At 32.8% G+C, this 26,970-nt stretch overlaps 1 protein-coding gene across 2 annotated transcripts in view; it reads left to right on the plus strand.

The window, feature by feature from the left end:
• TUSC3 (tumor suppressor candidate 3) overlaps positions 1-26,970 on the plus strand; it is a 149,615-nt gene that overhangs the window by 103,587 nt on the left and 19,058 nt on the right. For both annotated transcript variants that reach the window (XM_033105008.1, XM_033105009.1), the window contains exon 7: positions 17,106-17,169. In XM_033105008.1, coding sequence (XP_032960899.1) covers positions 17,106-17,169 — 64 coding nt within the window. The remainder of the gene's footprint in view (positions 1-17,105; positions 17,170-26,970) is intronic.

The following is a 26,970-nucleotide window of genomic DNA, read 5'->3' on the forward strand; positions in this document are numbered from 1 at the left end:
CAAAAAAACATCATTTAGTGAACTATAGTGACTTTATTGTTTATATCTATAAGGACGATGCTAATTGCCAATATATTCTATCTGTTTACTGAAATAAGCTTTCCACTTGAGAAATTTTAGTTGACAGAGTTATTCTATATGAGAATCTACTTTAAAATTTATACCTTCATCCTCCTCCCCCCAGTTTGATATAGTTAGGTTTTTACTATATTTTTCGGAACTGAAAGGAAACCACACACAAGAAATTAACTCTAAGAATACATATTGTAGTGATTTATTAAAGAAAAACATTGCAGTAGCCACCATATATTAATGCTGATTAAGAAGGATAAGTTAAAGTTGTTCAGTCAATCAATTTTTAATATTTTCAAGAGAAAAAAACATATTAAATTGATTTGCACAGTTTCTATAAATGATGGTTTTTTGTTTTGTTTTTTGTTTTGTTTTGTTTTTTTCCCCTTAGGATTGAATAGTCTGTCATTTATACTCTTGGAAAGTGTCATCTATTTCTATTTTTTACAATATTGAAGACAATCATATAGTAACTTTTTTTTTGAAAAATAAAAGCAGAGGGTCTTAAATGACTTATAAAGGTTATTTCATTTTTCTGTCCTCAGACATAATAAAAATATTTTTTTGTTTTAAGTCCCTTTGTTCAGAATATCCATGATGTTGACTCTGGCTTCATATTATCGTTTTTCTCTTTAAATTCTATAACTTTCCTATCTATCCTTCTTAAATTGCTCGTTTTGGGAACTACTTAAAACCTCATCAAAACTTATAACAATTCCAAAACCAAGATCTCAAACTTAAAATTAGTATCATTGATTTCAGTTTCTTCGATTCTCTTATTCCTCCTTATTCTGAACTCCATTCCTTATCTATTTTCTTAGGTCTTTTCTATTTTCCTGTTCTATCGCCCTCTTTTAGGGGACTTAACTGGTCTCCCAATCACACCAAGATAATCAATTTTTCCTCAGAATCTTCATCTTTTTTTTTTTAAACTGTATCCTCCTTGCCAATCCTCATTCCTGATAAACTCTACTATCGAGTAGCTGTTTGTAAAATATAGTGGCAAATCATCAAGTTTTGATTTAATGTATTCTACGAGTTTCTCACTAGTACACCTCTGTCCTAGTCTTCACCCTCATTAGATGCACTTATTTCCTATATGAAATACCAAGAGTTGTCTGTGCCCATGAAGTTGCATTGTTTCTTGTTCATGCCTCAGGGTACTTCACTCTGGCTCCTGCACCCATCAGTCCATTGAAAGTCACACTTACTAAATTCAACAGGTGTTTCTATGTTATTCAAGTCAGATGGATGTTTTTCAGTCATTTTTAAAATTTTATTTGCTCACAGCATTTGCAAGAAATTATTTTTCTAAAATATTATAAGCTACTTGATGGCAACAGGAAAATATTTTTGCCTTTCTTTAAAAGAGCATGTTGATCCCCATGTAATCCAAAATATTTTTTTGTAAATTTGTAAAAGATTCAAGTAATACAGAACTGTGTAAAAGAAAATACATAGCCCTTTTCATTATTCTCTCAATTTATAAAATTTTTTCCTCAGGTAACAATAATTTCCAGCTTTGTGTGGATCTTTCCAATTGTTTCTCCATCCATGCTTTTTCAGCATGTGTCCACTTGTAAATCTATTATAAAATATGTGTGTATACTTTATGTTTTTAAGCATTTAAAATGATTATATTTTTAAGACTAGAGTCCAAGTGTCCTATTATTATTGCTAAAAAGGAGGCTGACAATGAGAACTTCAGCCATCAGTGTCAACAATTAAGAGATGTTTAAGAAAACTAATAATTTTTGTCAGCTGGAATGTGCATTAGTTTGCTAGAAATGCCATAATAAAATACCACACATTGGATGGCTTAAGCTGCAGAAATGGATTTTCCCATAGTTCAGGAGGCTGGAGGTCTGTGGTCAAGGTTTTTAGCAGGGTTTCTTTCTTTGGGGGCCTCTCTCCTTGGCTTGTGGATGACTGTCTTCTCCTCCCTGTATCTTCACCTGGTCTCCCCTCTGTATATCTATGTCCTAATCTCCTCCTTGTATAAGGACCCCAGTCATACTGAACTAGGGTCCATCTTAATGACCGCACATTAACTTAATTACCTCTTTAAAGACCCTGTCTCCAAATGCAGTCTCACATGCTGAGGTACTGAGGTTATGATTTCAACATATGAAATTGGAGGTGGGGATACAATTTAGCCTGTAAGAAAGCATTACTATTCAATTGAAACGCTGTTAAAAATAACTCTCACAGAAACTACTGGTCACTTATTCATGTTCCTGAAGAAATTTGCCTCCTGATTGAAGCTATAGCAGTGGTTCACAATTAAGAGTAGCTTTCAGTAACTTCCACCTAGCTTGCTCAGAATGAGACAGATATTTTCATTGGTGGTATAAGGCGTTTTGAGGCAAGTAGTGTGCATAAATTACATTGTACATCTTAAAGTATTATTCACGTTCTGGGTGATATTATTACTAAAAGTGTTCCATTTTTGGGAATATGAGAATAGAATTGTTTTTGTAGCCTTTTACCTCAAATGCATTTATAAAGGATTTGGATAAATAATCTATAAAGTAAATTTATGTAAATAATAGATATAGCAAATAGAGATTTTGTTTTAAAAATTTCAGTTTTGAAGCCCAAGTTTATTGAAGTTAATTATTCTACCATGTAAAGACAAAAAATAAAATCACTCTCATAGCTTCTTTTCAGCTATAGAATGTTTTAATTACCTCAAATTTCTACAATACAATACTGAGATGACATTTTAAATTATATTTGGTAAACTCTAACTGCTGGAAATGCTCATCAGAGAAAGACTTTTGAGTTGATAGCAACATGGTTCTGAAATAATTATAACAATGAAAAGTTGTGTGCCATGTTTAAGCATCTGGTATTAATCTAAAGCAGATATTTCAATACTGAATAAATAAGTTCCTAGGTTATACTTTTGTCTTAACATGAATATTAAATATACAATTTCTTGTTCTCTACCTGCTAGTTTAAGGTTTCTTTCAATTTATTCAGTTTTATTAAGAATCAGTAAAATATCATTTCAGATTTCTCTAGCAGTATTCTCTGGTTTAGGAAAAAAGTGCTTTCTGAAGTTCAGTGAAAAACTCATGGAAGTATTTTATAATACCTATGATGGAAAGACTCATTTGTTTCTGCTTGTTTTTCCCAAGTAATATTTGTTTGAAAATATACCTCTTTTGTCTTGATGTATAATTTATATACAGAAAAATACAAAGATCTTAAATCTGTAATTTAAGATGATTTTTGGCTGTACTTAATATTCCAGTGGCAAATTTCTGAATGCCCTTTTCCCCCTAACATGTATTTCTAATTAAGGACAGATCTGAGGTATTTCTTATGAATCAGCCAGTTTAAAAAAAAAAAAAAAAAAAGCCACGGTTAAAAGAGAAATTGTGATTAGTTTTTAAAGAAGGTATATTTACAGTGCCACATATGCTCAATAAATAAAGGCAAGTTCTGATTATGATATTTACAAGCTAATAAGATTTTTTAAACCAATAAAGGAAAAGTCAGCCAATGTTTTACGCGTGCAAGTATATATACAGCAAAACCAATTTATGTGTAAAAGTCAAGTGCATACAAGTACTCCCTTGTAATACGCTAATACACTAATACATTTGTAATGCATTAAGTTTTAATGATGAAATACACTTTTGAAATCTGAAGAAATATGATTTTTAATTATATGCTTACAGTACATGCAATAACCACCAAATAATATTTATTTGTCAAGAAATTTTATTGGCACAAAACTGCTTACTAAAAAAAAAACTCATTTAATGAGCTCGTTGTAAATCTGAAAAGAGTAAAGTCTGGTTTTACTAATTTCAATAATATTCTCTGTATAGTTTTAAATCAACACTCTTTTTGTCTAAATTGCATATATACCGTGTTTCCCCGAAAATAAGACTTAGCCGGACCATCAGCTCTAATGCGTCTTTTGGAGCAAAAATTAATATAAGACCGGGTCTTGTATTAATTTTTGCTGGTCTTATATTATAGTAAAATAAGACTGGGTCTTAATTTTTGCTCCAAATGATGCATTCGAGCTGATGGTCTGGCTAGGTCTTATTTTCGGGGAAATACAGTATAATTTCCTCAGTTTAACTGGTTTTCATGACATTTTGAGAAATTTTACTTCAGTGTTAGCTTCATGAGAAGTTAAAAAAATACATAGAATCGTCAATAGATGTTCTAGAATTTTTTAAATCCCTGAATTACTATAAATACACAGATTTTTTACAATCATTTTACTTTACATTTTAAATGTATTTTATACTTAAATTGTTTTAAAATATGTTGAAACAAGTATTTGGAGCCTGTTCTCTTTAAAGTAGCAGAAATACTTGCTGTTTGTATTCTATAAATAATATATATATATATATCCTTTGTCCTGAAACAGGTAGGATTCTGGATTTAAAACTCACATGAACAACACTAGCATTATAAAAATACATATGCCTAAGATACAGATTAAATGTTATAAACAGTAACTATTACAGTAGTTTAAGAGCAGCAGTTATTATCCTGAGGCAAAATTATCAGGGAAATTTGTATTAAAAAGAGTAGAATGAGTTGGCCCTCAAAAAAATCAAGGTTAATTTTGGTTAACCAAAGGAAGAAAGATGATTCCTTAATAGGGGTCAGGAAAAAAAAATGAAACAGCCTTAAAAACCTCCATAAAAATCAAAATGATGATAGGGATGGTTAGCAGCTATGAAGAGAGTTTTTACTGAAACATAATTTTTTGATAGAAATAGTATGAAAAAAATTGTGCTTAATCGGGCATCCCAATCACGTCTGCCTTCAAATGCTTTCCCATTAAGATGAGATAAACAATTTTGCTTCCCATCCTGTATTAATTTCCTTGTCACATTTTACCCATTTAAAATCCTCTTCCCACATCCATTACTTATCTCAACATAATCTACATTGAAATACCCTGTTTACAGTTAACCGTCTTTAGTCTTTTCCTTCTATTTCAGTCTATAGTATTTTCACTATTTATATTTCTCTAGAATTCATTGAACACAGTTAAATGTATAGCCAAAATTAGTCTTTCTAAATACCATGTGACTTAGTAGGTAATTTTGTTAATTATGATGTTTAATTCTATAGCAGTTCTCACTAAGAAAGATACTAGTATTATCCCCATTTACAAAGGAGCAAACTCAAGCACAGACTCAGATCCTGGTCTACTAAATCGAAAGTGTTAAGAACAGTACCTTCATTTTATTTTGTGTTTGTGATTAGATGTCTTTTTATGCACATAAACTGTGTTTGTTTGTTTTTAGCAAAACCACCATGTTTTATATTTACTTGTTTTTCTCATTGTATGGAGTATAGTATCTCTTACTCCTAAATACTGAATAGGTATTTGTTGGATTGATTTATTGATTGACAGATTGATTGATTCAAAGGTGTTTAACTTATACTGCCAAGGGGTTTGAATGGCCTATAAGCAATTTAAAATTTTTAAAAGTTTGTGAGCAACAGACTGATTAAACTGGTGATTTTAGAAGATTTAGCTAGAAGTGAGAGACTGGGGAGTAAAGATTAGAGAGCCCATAATCCAAGGATGATATGATAAGCGTTTAGACAGAATCGGTAGTGTCAAGGTAATAGAAAAATGGCAAATATAGAACAGACAGTACTCACTGGCTTTATGATTGATGTAGGCACAGATGTCAGAGTTGAAACTTAGATCATTAGAAGAATGGCTGTGTTACTGAGAGAAACATGGAAGCCTGGCAAAGATAAGTTAGTTGTTGTGGAGAATATTGAATTTATTTGGGAAAAAAAATTATTTTAGAGCGTTAGGGCATTCGAGTGGGATATTTCAGTAGAAATATCCAATCCAATTAGCAGGGTTTTTTTCTATAAGATGTGAAAATATACACCTGGCTGAGAATGGGTCTTTATACAGAAGAGTTATTGAATATGAGTATGAATCTTCCAAAGGAGAAAATGTAAAAAGAGAACAGTACTTTCACAGACAAATAATATAACCTATTTCTTTTATAATTAAAGTGCTACCACTTTAGTAACCTCTTTATTTTAATAAACCTAAATATAACTGAATATGTAGATTATGTATCCCCAATTGAATGAATGTAAATGTTCTATATTTGTATACTATAAATACTGCAATATATATTTACTATGAATTTGGACTTTAAAATAACTATTTACTACATATCCCTTTTGCATAAAACACACAGGAAACAAAAAATGCTGTTGTTCTTCCTTCAAACTATATCCAGGATCAGATCACTTCTTAACACCTGTCATGAACGTGCTTTAAACTACCAGCATTTTCTATCTGTGTTACTGTAGTAACCTCTCTCTGCTCCTGCCCTTGCACACTATAGTTTATTCTCAGCATAGATCATGTTCCTCTTCTGTTCAGAACCTTCTTATTAGGGCTTCTCCTGTGATCCAGAGTGAAATCTACGTTCTCCTCAACACATTTCTAGCTTGAGGCCTTTGTGCTGGCCATTATTTCTTCTGCTTGTCTGTCCCCAAGTTAATATGGCTAACTGATGACTTTCATAATCATTTTACGACACTGATGACATTCGTAATCATATATATATCTCCATTGTTGATATTCATCATGTTTTGTCTCTACCCCCCCCACACACACGACTAAGCCCCTGGAAGCCAGAGATATTTGCTCTGTTCACTATTTTATTTCAAGTGCCTGGAAAGGTCCCCTACCACGTTAGACATTCAATTAATATCTGTGGAAGAAATAAATAACAACAATAATAGCTAACACTTCCTAAAGACTTATCCTCTGTCATACTTTTCCGAAAGCTTTATATTTTTATAGCAACCTTGTTTTTACAGATGAGGAAACTGAACCATAGTTTGGTTAAGTAACGTGCCCAATCCCACACAGCTAAAATTCAAACTTAGCAGCCCGGCTTGGAACTAGAGCTCCCAACCACTAGAGTGTGGTGCTTCTGTTGAAAATGATTGCTGTGTTTTGTACTATAAACTTTTCATAGTTAGAACCAGAAGTTAGTTGTATATCAGCCTATTATAGACAAAATATTTCTCATATACCTGAATTCACATGGATAGTATACTGATTAAATATAAAGATGAATGCTGTTCATTTGTAGCCTTGAAATAGTAAGCTTAAAGAAGTAGAAAATGACAACAAGAACTTAATGTCACATTTCGCAGATTGGCGAGTTCAACCAGTAGCACCCATCATTGGTTAAATCCATTCTCAAGGCCTGCAAAGCCATAGTGCTGTCAGCTGTGTTATATGGGTCTAATATCTGAATCCTTATCAGTGCTGTTTTCATTTCTTAGACAGGCTTCATTTATCGTACCATTGTACTATATTTCACATCAGATGTCAAGATGAAGTCTCTGATGTCAAAGATTTAGAAGCAGTGATTTTCCAGACTTGCTCATCAGAATGCAGTGGTCGTGGACATATGGAGAAAATAGATGACACTGGACTTCTAAAGCAATTGGTATTAGGCGAACTTTAGAGAAAGTCTCATTCTCAAGACAATGTAAGAGAAGTTTTAGCAATGTAAACAAAAGCTGTCTAAAGAACTGGGCTAGAAAAACTCATAGCAGATAGTCCAGCGTGATATAATGGGATTCAGACTCAGCAATATTTTGTTCATATTGTAATCACTGAGGTAGGGACATGAATAAATATAAAGTACAAATAATGATCTGAGGATGATTTCACAGATATGTAAAAGATTTATTATTAAAGAATAATTGCTTGTCATCTACAAAGTATGCCAAAAAATGTATACACATTTTAAGAAAGGAAAAAAAACTTTTAAAATTGTAATACAATGAATGACGCTAGCATTCATTTGATTAACATCGTCTTTTGAGCGAACATCATGCTACACATTGCAACCATAATTCAATTTAACTTTGAAAATAATACATAGATAACATTTCTTAAAATGTGTACATTTTTTGGCACCCATAGTTTGTGAATATGCTTACATATATAGAATTACCGAAGCATTTACTGAGAATTGGAGATGTGGACATCCATTTTTACAGATACATCAAAAAAAGAAAAAGGAAAGCAATGCTAGAGACAGACTATGTTTCAAAAGACAGTGATCCTTGCTTAGTTTTGTTTTGTTTAAATGCATTTCATAAGTTTGCTTGATGATAACATCTTTTCATCACCTAATAGCCCCATAAGTAACAAAAAATGATCTATACCAGGCAATGAATTACAGAGAGATTAAATGGCTTTCCAGAGGAAACCATTCACTTTACTGGCAAAGCTAGATTAAGGCACAGAGAAACTCTGTTCCTAATGCATTTCGTAGACCAATTATAGGTGGAAACATTTGATGATATGAAATGACTGATTTTTTTTTTTAACAGAATGGTATAAATTTTAAGCTGCATTAATTTTTGTTGTTCCTGCGTTTTTTATTTACATTTATAATATATGAGAATATTAATCTTCCTTGATATTTGAATTTTTCCCCTGAGGTTAAAAAGTATAACACATTTTGATTGTATTATACTTTTTATACATACCTGATGTGACAGAGCTACCAAAGCCTTTGTAGTAGAGATTAACATATTCATTGTTTCTCACATTAAAAGCTATTCAGTTGGATGTTAAAGTACTGTAGAATACAATAACTTTACATTTTGAACTTTTTATTACTTTAGTTACAAAAGAAAATTCTGTGAGAGTAATTATGCTCTGCACTTCAAGTTTTCTTTTCTTACCCAGTAAAACAGTCTATAACAAGTCTAGACATGTGTTGTTGTCAACAAAATATTACTTACCAAAATTACCTTAGAAGATGAGTCATAGGACCTTTTACTTTTTTTTCTGTAGACTTGGAGGAAACAGTCTTATGATGTTGTCATACTTTTATTCTCTTAACACTTTGAAAGTATAGTAGATATGAGAAGCTCTTGTCTTATTGGCCATATTATCAGTTTTGTTCAAAAAGTAAAAGGTGCTTTTGCAAACACAGTGTATCCCCAATTACTGTCTTACTAATATCTAGGGCTTAAGATTGCTTTCTGTTATCCTAGGAATGTTCCATCCCTGCACTCTAGGTTCTTATTAGTTAGAAATATTATAGTAAAATAAGACTGGGTCTTATATTAATTTTTGTTCCAAAAGATGCATTAGAGTTGTTGGTCCGGCTAGGTTTTATTTTCAGAAAACATGGTACCACAGACCTACTGTATTAGAAACTCCATACATGACATCTAAGAATCTGTTTTTTAAACAAATATTCCAGGTAAGTTTCATACACAGTTTTGAGAATCACTGACTTAGTTTGAGTGGTCAACCTTTTAACCTCAAGAAGGATAGGAAAAATTGAAGAAATCCATTTTGGAGTATGGCCAGGGCAGGTAAGGGTTTCATACTCCATAGTACATGCAATAGTCATGCAATCGTCATGAATAGTACATGCATACATAATACATGCATAGTCATGCAATAAGTTCACCCGGAACGGGGCTACAAGATGCCCTAAAATTTGTTAACAAGAGAGCAGTGGCTTATTGCTAACAGATGACAGAGACAAAATAATTTGAGTGGCAAGCAATCAGATTTATCAGTGTTTTCATGAAGAATTGTTTTGTATCTATTATAAATCATTTTTTAGTGCAAGCCAAATATTTAATGAGGTACTTAGGAACTTCAAGCATGAGATATGTGTAGCCTGTGGGGAAATAAAACACAGTAGCAGTCTTTGTCACCTGGTTGTAGGTAATACCTATTTATATCTCTTCTTTCAGGCAAATCCAGAAGGACATGGCCTAGCTATTGGTATGATCTGTATCACATGTGCAATTTGGTGTAGCATCCTAGCAAGAACTAGTGTTAATACAGAGAAGTTGATGAGTAAAAAGAAGATCTCTAAGGAAAGAGCTAGAAATGTATAACTATCAAGAAGTAGAGAAATCTTTCAGTAGAATGTCACTATGTTAAGTACCTTGGGATTTCAACTTGTTTTATTCAGGAACAGTGATGACCCAGGATACTTCCTTTTGCCGTTAGCTCAACAAAAGCCAGCCTGCCTGCCTTCTTTCACACTTTGTTTTTAATGAAGACCCAATTGATTGGTTCTGTCGTAAGCAGGATTAAAGTATCATACAATGGGAAGATCACAGGATACCTTTAAGTATTTCTATTAATTTTAACACTAAATAATATAGTGTATCTCAACAGTTCAAAAGAATCCTGTCTTGGACATTAGTATTCCCAGAAAGAAACCGATGGTTTCATTTTAGCGTTCAGGGTACCTAAGCACACAAAAGAGACTCGGGACTAAGGTAGCATTACAGTATTCCTCCTAACTTACATATTTTGAAATGCCGTTTTATTTACTTAGAACTACATGGTAAAAAAGTGATTGATTCTATTAGACAAGAGGTAGATCCCTCATTTTTATAGGTTTTGATCAGGAAAGTAGTGGCTCTTCTACTGGCAAACCTTAAACAGCCAAGATTCACTTCAAAGACAGATAAGTTTATTTAAAATAAACGAGGCAGCCCTTTTGACTTTCTTGGAAGTGCTGTCAAAGAAAATACACGATTTTCATCTTGTATTCTGTTCTTATATTGATTACAAATTATGTTTCTTTTTCTTTTCTTTTTTTTTTTGCTCTTGCAAGACTGCTGTTGCTAAGAAGAATCATATGCTAGACAATCGAGAGATTATCACTTAAAAGATTTTTTATTTTTTTTTAATTTCAAGTGTCTGTTGCCCTTGCACTGCAAGGAAGTAAATAAAGGATGAGAAAGGCTAAAAGGATTCACACAGATGATTTATCATGATGTATGCAGGAAGGGAAAGAAAACAGACAGAAAAAGATGTACATGTCATTTTATACTGATTTGTGTCCAACTGCATGAAAAGATTGGACACAAAAGATTTTAGATGGTGAAGGATAATCACAATAGTGTTTCCTCTAGCTGTTGACAAGCTCTTGGTTCATTTTGTAAACATGTATTTTAAAATGAAAGAAGGGATTAAAAGCACTTTTGTGGATTTGACCTTGAACTAAGGCAAATTGTCATTTGGGTAACACCCAACAATGTCTAATCCTAGTTTAATTTGTTTACCATGTTCTTCGTGTCATAAATGATTATTTTTAAATAAGTTATAGTTTTTAAAATGATCAAAATCACATCTCTCTAGGATTGGCTTAAGCACACTTTTTTTTTTTCCCTAGTAAGGATCTTACGCCAAAGCAAATAGATGGGAGTATATATTTTGTCAATGAAAACAGGAGAAATAACAAATTTGAATCCTATGTATTAATGTCTTCAAAGGAGTTATTTTCTGGCTTATATATATTACTGAACATTTTGTACTCTGCTTATGTTAATACTTGGTTTTGCTCCAAAGCCCATTTAACTAAAACAGCCTTTGTTAGAGTTCATCAAACAGGTTGGTTCTTTATATCTTGCTTTTGCTCTAAGGATGGTAATTTTAATATCAGCTTGGAATATGAGAGGCTTGAATAAAAGTTTAAAAAATTATTCACTAGAATTTAACCTAGACATAGCTTACTATGACTGATTAATAATAAGCATAAACCTTATGCTCATAGACATGGCTCATCTGTGAGTCATGTGACTAAAACAGTAAAATTTGGAAATTAATTTGAATCTCAGGTAATAATGATAACATTTATTGACTGCTTCTTGGTTGTAGGTTTCCTGATACTAGCTATTTTATTTATGTATTATCTGATTTCTCACCTTTTTTTTTTTTTTTCCATTATACAGTCGAACAATTTGAGGCTCTGGGTAATTTTGTTCAAGGTCACACTGTGGCAGATCCAGGACAGGGATACTACCTCAGGCCTTTTGATTAAAATCCATTTTATAAACGATGAGACTACCCTGTTTTCTTGATAAAATAAATTTCAGATTAGGAACCTGAGACCCAAATGACTGAACTGACCGAAAACTAATCTCTTAAATTGAATGGACATTATCAGCATTAGAAACCAAGACTCCTGACTCTCAGTTTAGTGTTTTTCATTACAACGGCTGCCTTTTCAGACAACAACCTATTGGTCCACATTGGCCATTACTATTTTCAGAACATTAAGTGCATAAAAGGACTCCTTAATGATTACTCATTACCAACACAATTAAAATAATATTGAAAAAGCAGAGCATAATGACTGATAGTACCTTCCAAATATTTAGGAATAAATTAAAGGGAATGAGGCTTCTTTTATCTATTGATACATACTATATTTAGCTTAATTTCAATTTCCTTTTCTAATACTGTTATTTAAGAAGTATTAGAACCATTGTATTAAACAAAATATTATTTTCAAGTATATTACTTGAAATTAATGTATTATTCACATATATTATTTATATTATGCTGTGCACACTTCAAATCATCTAAGTTTTCTTCTAAATAAAAAGATTAATATTTACGAACCATTCTTTTTATTTGATCTTGGTTCATATACTCTGAAATGTTCAATGGACTGAAGAAGTGAAAAACATTTATATTAATGGTTTGTTAAACAGTCTGTCTCTATGGAAAAAATAGATGTGTATCCAATATCAGTGGACAAGCAGATTTTCTTTTTGATTAGTCATCTGATCTGCAAATGCATTCTGATTATATATTACAAGTTAAATATATATTTAGGATTAAATTACCATTAGTTACTAATATCTCCATTATCACAATTAGTAAAAATCAGAGAGGGAAAGAATGTAAATGAACATCATACTAAAGCTGTTAAGGAATTTATTCTATAAAGTATTTTGAAAGTGCATGCATCATTTAAATACAAATTTTTAAGAACAGCTGCAATTTGTGGACCTGAGTTCTGTCTTGGATTGTATCATTGCGTTAGATGGCCCCTTAAATGAAAGACACTTTCCTAAAGTCATTGCTTATTTGTCCTTTTACTCTTGGGTTTGCTTGTATGGTTTTTAGTATGTTCCACTAAGCTGTTACACTTTGGTATAAAAATGTGTTCTCATACTTTGAATGGATAAAATCATGAGAACATATTTTTTTGTTTTCTGTTTTTGTTACACTGGACTCCCATTGCCTCAATCAGTGCCTGGTACATAATTGCTCAATAAAAATGTATCAAATAAAATTCAGTTTATTAAATCCTAAAGTATTTTGGTGTTTCTGGTCTTAAAGTGATTCTGATAAGTAAAGAAGATGGAGAAAAATCAAATGTTAGTACGAGTTCCTGAATATTGTCTTTCTAAATATCAGTTCAACGAACACTAAATTCACCTGTGAAAATAAAATGGATTTGTGATTGGTATTTAAACATGCTCATCTAATGTTTAGAAGATACAAATTGTTTGTTTTGAATAGAGCCTTTTAAATGATGTATTGTTGATTATTTTGATTACTTACAATAGAGAAAAATAGGTACTGTGCTGATTACTTAAAATGACTATCTTACTTGATTTTTAGGATATAATTTTGAGGAACATCTTCCTATTCCTATTAAAGATGAGATAATTGAGGTTAAGTAATTTGTTCACGATAACACAGCCTAGCAAGTAGCACGTCAGGACTGTCTACAAGTTTTTACTCTATACTGCTTCATGTGTACAAGAAATAAGCCTTGAGTATTACCGATCTGTTATAGTGAAATGATGTCTCTAAGGACTAAGTGTGGATTTTTTTAACCTACTTATATTTTTTTAAATTAGATGGAGATATGTAGGTTCATGATATTGTCAATGGAAGCGATTAATAGATTGAAAGATACTATGTTTTTCTCACACATTTGAGAAAGCATTAACGTGTTCTGGAAGGGTTATGATAGAATCTGATTAATTGTAACAGGATTAATTGTAATAGGGTAGAGGCAGGAAGAACAAAGGAGTCTGTTGCAATAATGTAGGTATTGCGGGGCAGGCAGTAAGGTATGGACCTGACCTTGTGCTCAGCCGCCTTTGCCAGTGCTTCCAGGATGTGGTAACAAGCGGTTGAATTTGGAATGGATTTTGAAAGTAGAGTTAACAGTATTTTCTCAATGATTGGTGATATGGGAAGAGAGGGAGGGAGAAGAGACAAGAATGATTTTAAAGTTTTGGCCTAAATAACTGGAAAAAATAAGTTGCTGTTTCTAAAATAGAAAGGGAGGTAAATCAAAAGTTTGTTTTGACCATTTCAAGTTTTAGACTTCCAAGTCGAGTCTATTAATGAAGACTATTAGATTACCAAGTGGAGGTGGATGTACAGGAGTTGCTAAAAAAAAGTATACACATTTTAAGAAAGAAAAAAACTATATTAAAATTGTAATATTCAATATATACCAATAACAAAAGATAAGTACAAGTCATGTGTATACATTTTTTGGCACCCCTGGTATATCAGACCAATGTACGTACAAGTCTAAAGGACTGCGCTGGAGATATAAATATACGAGTCATCAGTATAGGAAGGATAGTTGGATGAGAACACCTAGGAAGGTTGGTTATAGAGAAGAGGCTTAAGTTTGTGCACCTCTGAGTTACGCCACAATTTTAGAGTTTGGATGGTGAGACAGATAAGCCAAGTGGCCTGAGGAAAAGGAGCCAGTAGAGTGGGAGCCAGAGTGGTATGGTAGAAGTGGTATTTTCTTCAAGTGAAGAAAATATTACAGAAAAGGAAAGAGTAATCACATGCAGCAGATTCTTCAGATAGATCAAGGCAAGTAAGACTAGGATACGACTATAGGATTTGAAATGTGGAAATCTGCTGATGACTTCTTCCAGAGATGATTCTACTACTTAAAAAAGTTTTGAAACCACTCACATAGAAAATATATGAAGTTCTTGCATCTTTCAATCTGTGATTTTAATACAGGCAAACTACCTTGTGGTCATTATATAAATATGGGCATAATATCCAGTATTGTTATGTTCAAATATTTTAGTCATAAGTGGTGACTTGAATTACCTAAATGGTCAACATTTAATTATGTAATTGCCAGATAAAGCTTTTACAAATTGTTTCACCTGATTCCCTCCTGTCTTTTGATAAGTTGTTATTGTATGGTGGAAAAAGTGTGTATGTACCTTGGAGCTCATCATATCCAGGTTTCAGTCCAAATTCTACTAGTTATGCAATCTTAAGCAAGCTAATTAATTTTTCAAAATCCCAGTTTCCTCATTTGGAAGAATACTTGATAATACCTATTTTATATGGTTGTTAAGAAGATACAATGGGATAATATGTATAGAAGCATCCAGTATATTGAATAAGACCTCAAAATCTGAAATCAAAGAGACCTAATTTCAAATCCCAGCATTTATATATACTATTATATGTGAAACTTGGTCAAGTTTCTTGACCTCTCTTAAACTTCAGTCACCTTATCTATAAAATGGCTGTAATAAAAATATAGCTACCGTGTAGGATTATCAGAATTAAATGAGATATTACATGTAAAACTTACACAAAAGTGTCTTACACAAAATAAGTGCTTAATAAATGGTAGCTATTATTAGTACTTGGTATGATTTATTAGGTACTACCCTTGTTGTTATAATTATTAGAATAATACAACCTTCATTTCTTAGCTCTGAGGGTCTTAGTTTCTAACCGGACTTGAAATGCTATCAAACATAGCTTATCGCATTTGTATTTGTTTTGCTGTACTACTATCATTTATTACTAATGATAAAAACCTTAAGTGATTAGCTAACAGCTAGGTGATGATTTTCAAAACTGTACTGTCTCCATATAGGGCTATTTAACTGGATAGAGTCAGAAGAAAACATACGTGGTGAGAGGATTCCTTAGAAGCCATAATGTGAATCAACCAGAAATGACTGTTTTTTTACCCAGTTTACTTGAAGCTCTGCTTACAGAATACATCCAAACATAACTTTGGATGAGGCAACTATGCTATGAAATTACTGAGAAATCTGAGCTACAAAGACGACGTACAGTAGAGTATAAAGAAAAGCCTTTACATGAAAATATCAAGACAGAATTAATGACAAAACAAGATTTTACATACTTCAAGGAGGTTTTTTAAATCATCTAATTTTTTTTCTAATTTTATAATGAGGGGGTATTGAATATCTGAGACATTTGGTGACATGTCTACGGTTAAGGCCAAGAAGGAAAAATTTCTAACTCCTAGTTAAATAATCTTTCCATTAAAGCATGCTTTCATCCATATGTACTGTCAAAAACAACGGAAAATTTTGAGAGGACCAAAGTGGTCCTTCTCAAATGATATAATGTGTCTCATCTGTAATATCAAATTGAGGACAGGTTTTTATATTGTAGGTGTTATTTTATCTCCAGAACGATTTTTGTATGAACAAAATCCCTAGAAAAAGGTCTTTTCTTTAAAACAACTTCATAGCAACTAATTTTCGTAAGAGAATTTAACAGCTGAAAACTGGGAGAGTCAGGTTTTTAGAAGTAAATTTATCTTGGAGATTTGCATCATTTTCTGTAATTGGCTGGTATCAACTAATACAGTTCTTACTAGGTATGGAAAACTGCACATTTCTCAGTGAAGTAAAAACAGTTTTAATAATTATACTTTGAAATTTTAAAAAATCAATTGAAATGCTCTAATGAAATGAATGCGTTTATAAAGCTATCTCATTTTTAAAACGGATAATGTGGAAAAGAGTGACTTAACATCTGATAGATCATTTTTTACTTATTTTAAAGGATAAAGAATCAGTAAAGTTAGTTGCTCTAATTTGTACCTTGTGTTATCAAGTACATTGTGCACTAACTTTGGAAAAATCATTACGTTGTGTGTATATGTTTGTGGTAAACCTTTTAACAAGTTATATTAAGTTTACTTTGATATTAAGCTGCTTTCTACAGTTTACAGGACTATCAACCACCAACATTTTCATGTTATTTCTAGTTAACTAATTATTTTATTCAAAAGAATTATAAATAGTAGGTTAATTAATAGATTTTTCCATTGTTTATCTTCATGACATAAAACTGCAAAATACAAAAAGAACTACCAAAAATATCTGCTTTTTTTCACATGGTAATTTTTCTTCTTTGTCTTGTTTTGTAGAGCTACATTCATGGAAGCAGCCAGGCTCAATTCGTGGCAGAGTCACACATTATCCTGGTACTAAGTATCCTTTAAAATATGGGTGGATTGAAAAAGACAAACCAAAGCCATGCGCTATCAAATTTTTTTCCTGATAATAAATACCAAGACCTGTAAAGGACATTAAATTCCAAACTCTACTATGTTACTAATTTTCTAATTTCTATGCTAATTGTTTCCTATTACAGTACAGTTTTTGTTTTTATTCTGAATCATCAACACACTATAATTTTCATTTTTACTGACCATTGGATTTCAAAGCATAGCTTTTGTTCTGCATTAATTATCTATGGCTAGAGTTTTTTTTGTAAAGTTTTTATGGTTCCCCTCATAGGGTCTTAATGGGGAGAAAAAAGTGTTCTATAATATAAAAAGCAAGATGAAAAACATTCTTAGTACTGGTTCCTTAAATATTATGATCAGTCAGAAGAGGAAGATATAGGTTAGAAATCCTGTTGTTGACTGTTATGAATAATAATACTGTACAATTTATGGTTTGGAGGTAGAAGGGTCAAGAAGAAGATATAGGATAGGAAAGAGGTAAGGTTCAAGTATCTAATTAAAAACAAACTCTGAATATTGCCAGGATGAAGTAATGTTACTTTTGGGGCAAACAACTGTATTTTGAGGGAACATTGTTTTTGTGTTTTTTGAAGGTTTGACCTTGGAAATGAAGCTTGAGAAGAGAGATTATAAGAATGCATTTTATATTGCAGGGGAGCTAAACACTTGTCTTTCTGAAACTCACTGAGCAACGCTGACCATGTTCTTCCTCTGTATCAGTTCTCAACAGTTTTATTCATTCCACCTTTGTCCACACATGCTTGGGTGCATACATGGAATTGTGCATATCTGTAGCCTTTTCTTGCTTGCATTTATTTAATTGACCATATGCTTTATGGCTTCAAAATTAAGAAGCTACTGTGATGAGTATCTTTTTGTTCTACTTTGTCTCATAAATTGGAACTGGAAATAACTATATGTGAGTAAACACTCTCAAATTTTGTAATCTTCATTAGTAACTACTAGATTTCTGTGTTCCACACGTGTGTGTGTGTGTATGTGTGCACGGATATTAAATATTGTTTTCTATCCTATTTCAATCCATGATGTAGCATCTTAGCAGCATACTTTGTTCAAAGCAGCATCAAGAGTACCTAGCAAAAGGAATGAAAGCTGTGTTGAGACAATGATTCCATTGTATAGCAGGAATTCTCCAAGGTTTCATTTCATGGCTCACTGACATCAAGCTGAGATTTAGGATGCGAGAAATTTCATGAGCAGGATGAAGTATTCTATATAGATTTTTTAACAGTAATACATAGAAGAACTAAAAGTCCCCATTTTCTTTATGTTTCCAGTAATTATTTGTTGTTTTATTTCTTCTGTTATTTTTATTTTATAGGTCCCTGTGAATAAGAAAATTTCTTTTAAAATATTCAGTAAAAGTTAAAAAGAAGTCATTATGTAATTCCTGATTTTCTTTTACTTGGCAGTCTACTAATTTTTTTAACTTGCCATGTTTTTTTTTTTTTTTTCCCGTAATTTATGTGTGTATTTTTTCCCTTATGCAAAAAAAAAATGTAAATTCCAGATGGTTACTTTTTGTTTATCTGTAGAGTCCATTTCTGCCTTTTGGTTTTCTCCTCTAAATTTAGTAAGCCAGATGATTAGATGCAATTGCTATATACAAAATTTTGCTGAAAAAAACAAAGAACAGATGGAGTTGTTTGATGTCATAGGTTATAGATTCATATTTACTAAGACTAAGATTTTTCTCCTTATTAGTGTCTTATTTTCTCAGTACCTTATTTAAGGGGAAAAAATAACAGTGGTGAGTAGTCTATGAGAGGAAACTATATGGAAAGAGAATAATATTATAGCAGTTTAATATAGAATATGTGAACTATCTAAGATTAATGTAATCCTTTATATTTTCCCAGTAAAAAATTATTTTTCGTTCATTTTTCATTCAGTGACGTTTCAATACCTGATACAAATAAGACACTTGTTATTTACAACAAAAGTAGATGGATAGAAAAAAAATTGTAATCCAGTGTGACAAATGCTATAATCAGTGCTTAGAAGCAGCAAGAAAGGAACATTGATGCCTATAGAAGTTGAACTGGCTTTTCAGCCCGGTTTTGCTACCGTAGCAAAAGAAGTTTCCCAGAGCGAGAATAAGTGAGGAAGAATATTCCAGTAGAAGGTATGATAGGTACAAAAACATAAAGAGAGACTATTCACAAATTCTAAAGAGGAGATTGATGAGAGGTAACTGGCTGAATAATGAAAATCTTCCCATGCCTTGCTAAGAAATTTGACCCTTATCTGAATTCACCACCTACAGTCTTTGTGTGCCAGTGAGTACAGGTCACGGGACTTCTAGGATTGGCATTACCGTCAATTAGATTAAACTCTGACCTGTCCCTTAATTCCCCACATCCTTTAAATTCTGGGATCTCAAGAAGATGACATGAGATAAATATCAGTTGGAAGGATAAGTGCTGATACAGAAGGCAAAGGTTATACTAGCAATAATTTAAAATATATGTGTGTGTGTGTGTGTGTATATATAAAATCTTATAAAGGTCACATTTGCTTTTCCTATGAGAAAAACATTTTCCATTTATTATGAAAGAGTATTTTAGTCTGCATTTGTTTTTAATCTGTGATAGAGAAAAAAATGTTTTATTTTAACGTCTTATATCCAAGGAGAAACATATTATAGAAGAAAATTAATGATGAATGCAAGTTGAAGATAATTTTAAGTGTAGATCTCTTTAAGTCTTCCATAATATGCTAATGCATTTTTCAACATTTGTTTTCATTTATCTTTAAATTGACAATCCTGATTCTCTTCCTAGGAGCAACAGTAAACTTAACATCATGTGCAATTGAGAACGGATTATAATGTAATGCAAATGTCTTTGTTATTAGTTCAGTAGGATCCCCAGTGCTTCTGGGTATTGTATATAATTTACACAATAGCAGCTTCTATTTTATGTGGGATCATGTCAATATTTTGACTTTCTAAGCAGTAAAATGGTGTTTGACAGGATCAGCAGAGAATCTATTGAGTGTGCATGGTAGTTGAAGTATATATTGCTATGATGTTAATACAACTGTGCAAAGTAACACATGAACTACACCGCTGTGTGTGTGTGTGTGTGTGTGTGTGTGTGTGTTGGTGTGTGTGTAAGCATAGGCATTGATACCTCAGAACAAGTCTCAGAAACATTACAAATTATGCACTACTTATTTACATCTCTTACCCTCTTTTAATGTTGGCATTCTTCAGTCAGGCACAGCCAAATGGCTACAGCCCTCAGTTTAACGGTAGGAAAGCATCTGTTACTCCCGAGTCAGATATAGAACCTCTCAGATTTGTAGGGGCTTTCATTAGTTATTCAGCCTTTAACCCAATAAAGGAAGCCCTACACATCAGATCATCATCTAGCTTTTTCCTCTGTCTAAAAATCAATCCTTTATCTTAAAATCTGTGTTATAAATGTGAATTTTTTTTCAAATGATAAGCATTATGTAGGCTCTTTTTATTATCCAAAACTGTTTTTGTTTTGTTTTTTTTGTTTTGTTTGACACTGGAACATAAGCTAAATAATTCTCAAAATTCAAAGGCCTTAAAAAAGATATTTTTAAATGAAAGAGGGAGGGTTGGTGATTTTAAAGCCATGTTGGTTTAATTTCTGTATTGTATTATTGCCATCAAGTTTAAAGTAGGTTCACAGCTCACTTCTTGGTAAAGCCTAGAAAACTCATTTTTGCAGGTAACATTCTGAAAACACTTATTTCCCAACCCTACTGCTTTCTAATAAAATATTTTATCTTAGGGTAGTATGCACAACCTGAAGCTAGACATCCCCTTGCTTTAAAATTCCTACTTTGGGATCACATGTGGAAGGGTTTACCAAGTTTTTCATTTCTTTATTTTCAAGTAATAATAAAGCTAACTTCCTCTCAGATAAAATAGTTTATAGTATCTTTGGTACTACTTTAGATTCTCTATAGCAGGGATTGTCAAACTGGGACCTGAAAGGGCCAAATCCAGCCTATTACTTTTATAAGTAAAGTTTTATTGGAACACCTATTTATTTATGTATAGTCTGCGATTACTGTGCACTACAATAGCAGAGTTGAGTAGTGACAATATACACAATACAGCTTGCAATGCTGAAAATATTTACTTTCTGGCTCTTTTCAGAAAAAGCTCACAAACTATGGCTTGGTAGGGTGTAAATAAAAATTAAAAAGAAAGAAAGAAAGGGAAGGAAGGGAATAAAGGGAAAAAAGGGAAGGAAGGGAAGGAAAGAAAAAGGAAAGAAGCCCATAGCCTCATTACCCCAAGAAAGTTACTTTTTATTTATTTATTTCCCTGCATTTCTCTTTGTTGTTAAAGAGATTATATTGTTTATGTACATTATATTTTCATTTAACAAAATTATTTTTATGCTTAGCATAGAGATGTTTTACTCTCATTATCATTTTCATCTAACCATGTGATATCATTCTGTTTCATTTATTTTATGCTTTTTTGGTTTCCAACTTTGACTCACTAGCTTTGTGGCTTTGCACAAGTTATTCACACCACTCTGAGTGTCAGTTTCCTTACTTGTAAACTGAGGACAGTGATCTTCGTCAAAAGTGATAATGGGTAAGATTGTGAACAAAACAATGTTTCCATTCTTTTGAGGCTAACGTTATAGTGGTAGGAGAAAGACAATAATTAAATACATACATACATAAATAAATAAATAACATTTAAAAGATATCTGAAATTCCTTTCAAAAACAGAAAAACAAAAAGGAAGTAGAGAAGTTGGAGACTTCTCTGAGATGTCATTTCAGCAAAAACCTGAAGGAAGTGAGGGATTGAGTTATGTGTACATCTGGGCGAAGAGCATTTCAGGCAGGGGAATAATAGCAAGATTTCAAGGCAGAAGGGTTCCTATCTTGTTGAAAGAATAGTTAGGACAAGAATAAAAGCAATCAAGGGCAGCGAAGTATAAGCAGTGGGTCAGGCTGCAAATCATGTATGACCTTGAGGCCATTTTGAGGTCTTTAGATTTTACTCTGGGTGAGATGGAAAGCTATTAGTGTTCTGGGTGGAAGAATGATAACACCTAATTTACTTTAAAGATGTTAGAAAAAAGGATAATGTTTTTAAGACTTAAGGATAGGAATTAATTTCGTAAGTGAAACAATAACCAAAATTCATAACAGAAAAGATTAACAGTTTGTCACATTAAAATGAAAACCTTTATTAGTGACAAAACAATTTAAAAGACAACGGAGTAACCTCAGTGTCGTGGCAGTGTGAGTCATTCCTTTTTTCTCTACCCTTTGATTGACAACTAACTGGACATCCATAATCAAACAAAAGTATCTCTGCACAATACAAGAGGACAATGAGACACTGAGTATTCACACACCTGTGCATCAGAAAGTAGGTGGCTAGAACCTGAGAAGGGGCTGTGGATCCAACAGAGCCAGTGAACTTGCCTCACTCCTGCTTGCCACCATCAGAAGAAGGTAATCTGAAGAGTGCAAAACTAAACAGACATTCTCAGGAGATAGAGAATTTGTGAAGGTCCAGCCAGCCTTAAAGAGAACGCAGCAAGCCATCGCAGCGGGATACAGACAAGTTTGGAGGAAGAGAGGGAGAAACATGCCTACATGTGACCCCCATCCCCAGAGCAACACTGCAACAAGCTGGGCTTTGGGATGAATACCAGCTACATCTTTGGCAGTGAAAGTGGAAAGCAAAAGTGATGAGGGACAGATGGCCTGGCAGTTCAGGTCGCAGCTGGAGGGACCCATTACTCTTCAGTAACTCCCAGATGTCTGAGGAGGGAACCCCATGCATCAGTGGAGGGAGAGGGGAACAGACGACATCAAAGGGCATTGAAGGAACATGTTTCTTGTAGTCTGATCCAGTGTGTTAGCAGATCTGCCCGTGGACCTCTGGGGTTCCCTTACTGGAGGATCCCCTTGCCCCCAAAGCCCAAGATACTAAGCCCACGTACACTCCCACTCTGCGACCAGCTTCTTATTATTAGGTCAGCTTTTTTAAGACTTGTGCTCTCAAGGGTCACAGCAAGAACCAGCTCAAGAAAAATCAAAAACGTGCACTGTAGTGCCACATTCTGGAAGACGAGACAGATTTCTAATTGCTAGCTTACTGAACTGTAACAGTCAAACAATTAAGAAAGGTGTGTTCTACTTCAGTTGCAATGGCAGATGCACATTTCATCAACACTGAAAAATCATGGTAATATGGTGTCACACCAAGGAAAGTAATTCTCCAACAACCAAACCCCACGCATGGAATATTGTAATCTAACTGATAAAGAATTCAAAATAACTTATGAAGAAGTTCAGCAAGCTACAAGAAAATTCAGAAAGGCAATTCAATGAACTCAGAAATAAAATTAATGAATAGAAGAAGTTATTCACCAAAGAGAATGAAATTTTTAAAAAGAACCAAACAAATTCTGGAGCTGAAGAACTGAATCCATCAGATAAAGAATGCTTTAGAAAGCACAGAAATTAGGGCACATAAGATGGGAGAAAGAATAAGCAACTTGGAGAACAGAAATTTAGAAATGGCTCATATGGAAGAGGAGAGAGAACTATGATGTTGGAAAAGTGAAGGAACCCTTAAAGAGCTATCAGGTTCTATCAGATAAGCAAATGTGAATAATTGGTATTCCAGAAGGAGAACTGCTGGAGAAAAGGGCAGATGTTTATTTAAAGAAATAATAGCTGAGAACTTCCCAAACTGGGGAACAAACTAGACATTCAAGTCTATGAAGCTTAAAAAAATAAATAAAATAAAATAAATAATAATCCAATGTAAAAAGGCCTTATGTAAGGCACATTATAGTGAAACTACAAAAATCAGTGATAAAGAATCTCAAAGACAGCCAGGGGGGGAAAAAGAAAGTGAACTACAAATGAACCCCCATTAGGCTATCAGGGGATTTCTCAGCAGATAGCTAGGAGAGAGTCGAATGACATAGTCAAAGTATTGGGGAATAAAAGTTGCCAGCCAAGAATGCATTATCCAGCCAAGTTTTCCTATAGTAGAAATAAAAGCAAAATCTTTCCCAGACAAAAGCTGAAGGAGCTCACCCCCACAAGACCTGCTTTGCAAGAAATGCTGAAAAGAGTTCTTTAAGCTGAAATGAAAAGACACTAATTAGTGACAAAACACACACACACACAATGAAAGTACACAAAACTCTGATAAATTTAATGAATATAATTAGAAAACTATATGAAGAGTGCATTAACCATTTAATTATAGTATAAAGGTTAAAGGTAAAGAGCATTAAAATAATTAAAGCTACTCCTATTTGTTAATGGATTCAGAAAAATATAGAAGTGGAGAAGTAAAATGATGGAACCTTTATAGAACAATGAAGATAGATAAGTTGGTATCAGTAGAAAAAGACTATGAGATGTATGCATGCCTCATGAAACTCACGTGCAAAAATGTAGAGACAGAAAAAAAAAAAAGGGAGACTGAACAAATCACCATAGAAAACCACAGATTTAAAAAGGTAGATAGATACAGAGGGAAAAGAAACAATGGAGATACAAGACAACCAAGAGGGAAAAGATGGCAGTACTAAATCCTTACATACTGTTTATCACACTAAATATAAATGGATTGAATTTACCAATCAAAAGGCACAAAGTGTCTGGATAGATTGGAAAACAGAATCCAACTGTATGCTGCCTACAAGATCCTTATTTCACTTCTAAAGATAAACATAGACTCAAAATGAACACCCATAGAAGAGGATATTCCAAGCAATAAGAAACCAAACAAAAGCTTGCTTAACCATACTTAGATCACACAAAATAGACTTCAGGCCAAAAATAGTAATACAAGACAAAGAAGATCACTATATAATGACAAAGGGGTCAATACATCAAAAAAAATATAACAGTCATAATATATACACACCCAACAATGAAACACTGAAACATACTGATTGAATACTAACTGATCTAAGGGGAGAAATAGACAATACTATGTAATAGTAGGAGACTTGAATACCCCTATGTGTAATAGGTCATCCACAAAGAAAATCAACAATGCAATGTTGTAATTGAGCCATTCTTTAGAACAAATGGACTTGACAGACTATTACATTCTACAGCAGCAGAATATATATTCTTCTCAAGTACACAAAAAACAGTCTCCAGGATAACTCATGATAGGGCATAAAACAAGTCTTAGCAAATTTAAGAAGAATGAATTCATACGAAGTATTTTGACCACAGTGGTATGAAACTAGGAATCAACGAAAGAGGAAAGCTAAAATATCTAAATATAAATATGTGGAAACTAAATGACACATTTCTGAACAACCAATGGATCAAAAAGAAATCAAATGGGAAATAAAAAATATTTTGAAACAAATGAAAATGGAAATACAATATAGCAAAACTAGTGGGATGCAGCAAAGCAGTTATGAAAGTTTATATTGATAAATGCATATGTTAAGAAATTAGAAATATCTCAAGTAAAAAACCTAAAACTTTACACCCTTAAGGAACTAGACGAAGAAGAAAAAAAATAAGCCCAAAGTTAGAAGAAGGAAGGGATTAATAGAGATCAGAGAAGATATGAAATAGAAACCAGAAAATAATAGAAAGGCCCAAGAAAACTAAAAGCTAGTTCTTTGAAAAGATAAACAAAATTGACAAACCTTTAGCTAGACTAATAAAAAAGATGAAAGACTCAAGTGATGCTAAATAGGATAATTAGAGACCTCTATGAACAATTATATGCCAACAAATTAAATAGCGTAGAAGAAATGGATATATTTCTAGAAACACACCTTACCAAGACTGAATCAGAAAGAGATAATCTGAACAGACCAATAACAGGTAAAGATATTGAGTCTTATCAAAACATCCCAACATGTCCACTGTCTCTATTCCTAATGCTGTACTCCGCTTCTTGTAAGTATATACATATACATATACATACACACACACACACACACACACACACACACACACACATAAACTTGTAGTTGACATTGATTATTGTTCAGCTTCAGCTTCAGGTGTACAATGTAGTGATCGGGCATCTACATCATCCCTGAGGGAGGGGGGTTCACACAGTGTGAGGGATATAAATGATAAACGTCTTAAGTATTACTTTGTCTTGTGCACCTGAAACTAATTTAAAAAAAAAAAAAGATGCAAAAAAAAAAAAATCACACACACCCCCCCAAAAAAAAAAAAATCCCAACATGGAAACCCAGGACCAGATAGCTTCATTGAAGAATTCTACCAAATGTTTAAAGAAGAATTAACACCAGTCCTTCTCAAACTTTTCCAGAACTCTGAGGAGTATGGAACACTTCTAAACTCATTCTACAACACCAGTATCATTCTGATACCAAAACCATATAAGGGCACCACAAGAAAACTATAGGCAAATATTTTTGATGAACATAGATGCAAAAATGCTCAACAAAATATTAGCGAACCAAATTCAAGAACACATAAAAAAGATTATACACCATGACCAAGTGAGATTTAATCCTGGGATGCAAGGATGGTTCAACATACACAAACCAATAAATGCAATACATAACATTAGTAAAATGAAAGAAAGTCACATGATCATATCAATAGTTGCAGAAGATTTGACAAAAGTGCAACCTCCTTTTTTGATTGATAGAAACCCTCAAAAGACTGATTATAGTCAGAACATACTTCAGAATAATAAAGGTCATATACTAGAAACCCATAGCTAACATTGTACTCAATGGAGAAAAATT

Source organism: Rhinolophus ferrumequinum, chromosome 4 (genome assembly GCF_004115265.2).
Source record: "Rhinolophus ferrumequinum isolate MPI-CBG mRhiFer1 chromosome 4, mRhiFer1_v1.p, whole genome shotgun sequence".
Classification (NCBI taxonomy): Eukaryota; Metazoa; Chordata; class Mammalia; order Chiroptera; family Rhinolophidae; genus Rhinolophus; species Rhinolophus ferrumequinum.